Source organism: Centruroides sculpturatus, unplaced genomic scaffold (genome assembly GCF_000671375.1).
Source record: "Centruroides sculpturatus isolate CEXI.00-Female unplaced genomic scaffold, Cexi_2.0 scaffold1354, whole genome shotgun sequence".
NCBI classification, from domain to species: domain Eukaryota; kingdom Metazoa; phylum Arthropoda; class Arachnida; order Scorpiones; family Buthidae; genus Centruroides; species Centruroides sculpturatus.
Window position 1 is genome coordinate 1 of NW_019385612.1, and position 1,038 is coordinate 1,038.

Below are 1,038 nucleotides of genomic sequence, written 5' to 3' on the forward strand. Positions count from 1 at the left end.
TTACTGTATTATCAACCTTCAGACGTTTTGTTTCTTTTTTTACATATATTGGAGGAAGCTGTGATTCAGGCATTATTGTGTGTTCATAAAGAAATCCCATACTGTAATCAATATACAAGTCATTTTCTTCTTGTGGTGGTGTTGGAGGTGCCCATATCTAATATTTGAATGACAATAAAATATTAGTTAAATAACTAAAATTTTAGATTCCTCATTGAAGAGAATGTATTGATAATTAAGAATAAAAAATCAAAAGTTGTTAACAGTATAAATATTCACAGTTAATTATATAGTTAAATATTATGTAACTAATATAATCTGACGTTATTATCATATGATTTTCTTTACTTTTCATTAATGCACTTTTATTTTAAACCCTAAAAGTCATCCTGTATTGATTATTAAATTGTATTACAAATGCTTCATTAAAGTGTATTTAATATGCCTCAAAAAGCATAAATACAACATAAAAAAAAGACAATCTTACACTGTGTTGTCCACATGGCCCAAGTGGAAGGCTCAATTGTAAAGTGGGAGGAGGCCAACATCATACAACCAGTGCATTCACCATTGTTAGAGACAAGTACAGAACAGTTAGAAATATATAGAAGGAAGTTAATGGACAGGTGTCCAAATGCTAGGGATGCTGAAAGATTACCATCAGCATGGAAATACATCATACAGGAAAAACTAAAAAATGCCAGTTTATAGATAGCCCTTCGATCAAAGAAGCAGTATTACATTTTCATTTCTGGCTTCTCATTACATATTAACACATTTGTAGTAATTATATTTTGTTTCATTTTTTATTACAGTAGAACCTCGAAAACTCGGCTCTCGATAACCCGGCACTCCGGATAACTCGGCCACACCCTGGCAGGGCAAAAAAATCCTTAGTTAATTAATTTTCATTATAGACAGCTTTATAAAAGTATAAAAGCTCTCATAAAGTATTTTTCTGAGGTCTGTCTTATCAGGTAAATTACTGTACACAGTGTATTCATTAATTTTCATTTTCATGTAGTAAAGGCTCTATGC

General features: G+C 30.9%; 1 protein-coding gene across 1 annotated transcript in view; it reads right to left on the reverse strand.

Annotated features, from left to right (window-relative positions):
• Positions 1-7: 7 nt before the first annotated feature.
• Positions 8-1,038, reverse strand: part of LOC111640581 (helicase domino-like) — a gene marked incomplete at its 3' end in the record, with an annotated part of 167,347 nt that continues 166,316 nt past the window's right edge. Inside the window, exon 36 of the mRNA XM_023386605.1 lies at positions 8-157. Coding sequence (XP_023242373.1) covers positions 8-157 — 150 coding nt within the window. The remainder of the gene's footprint in view (positions 158-1,038) is intronic.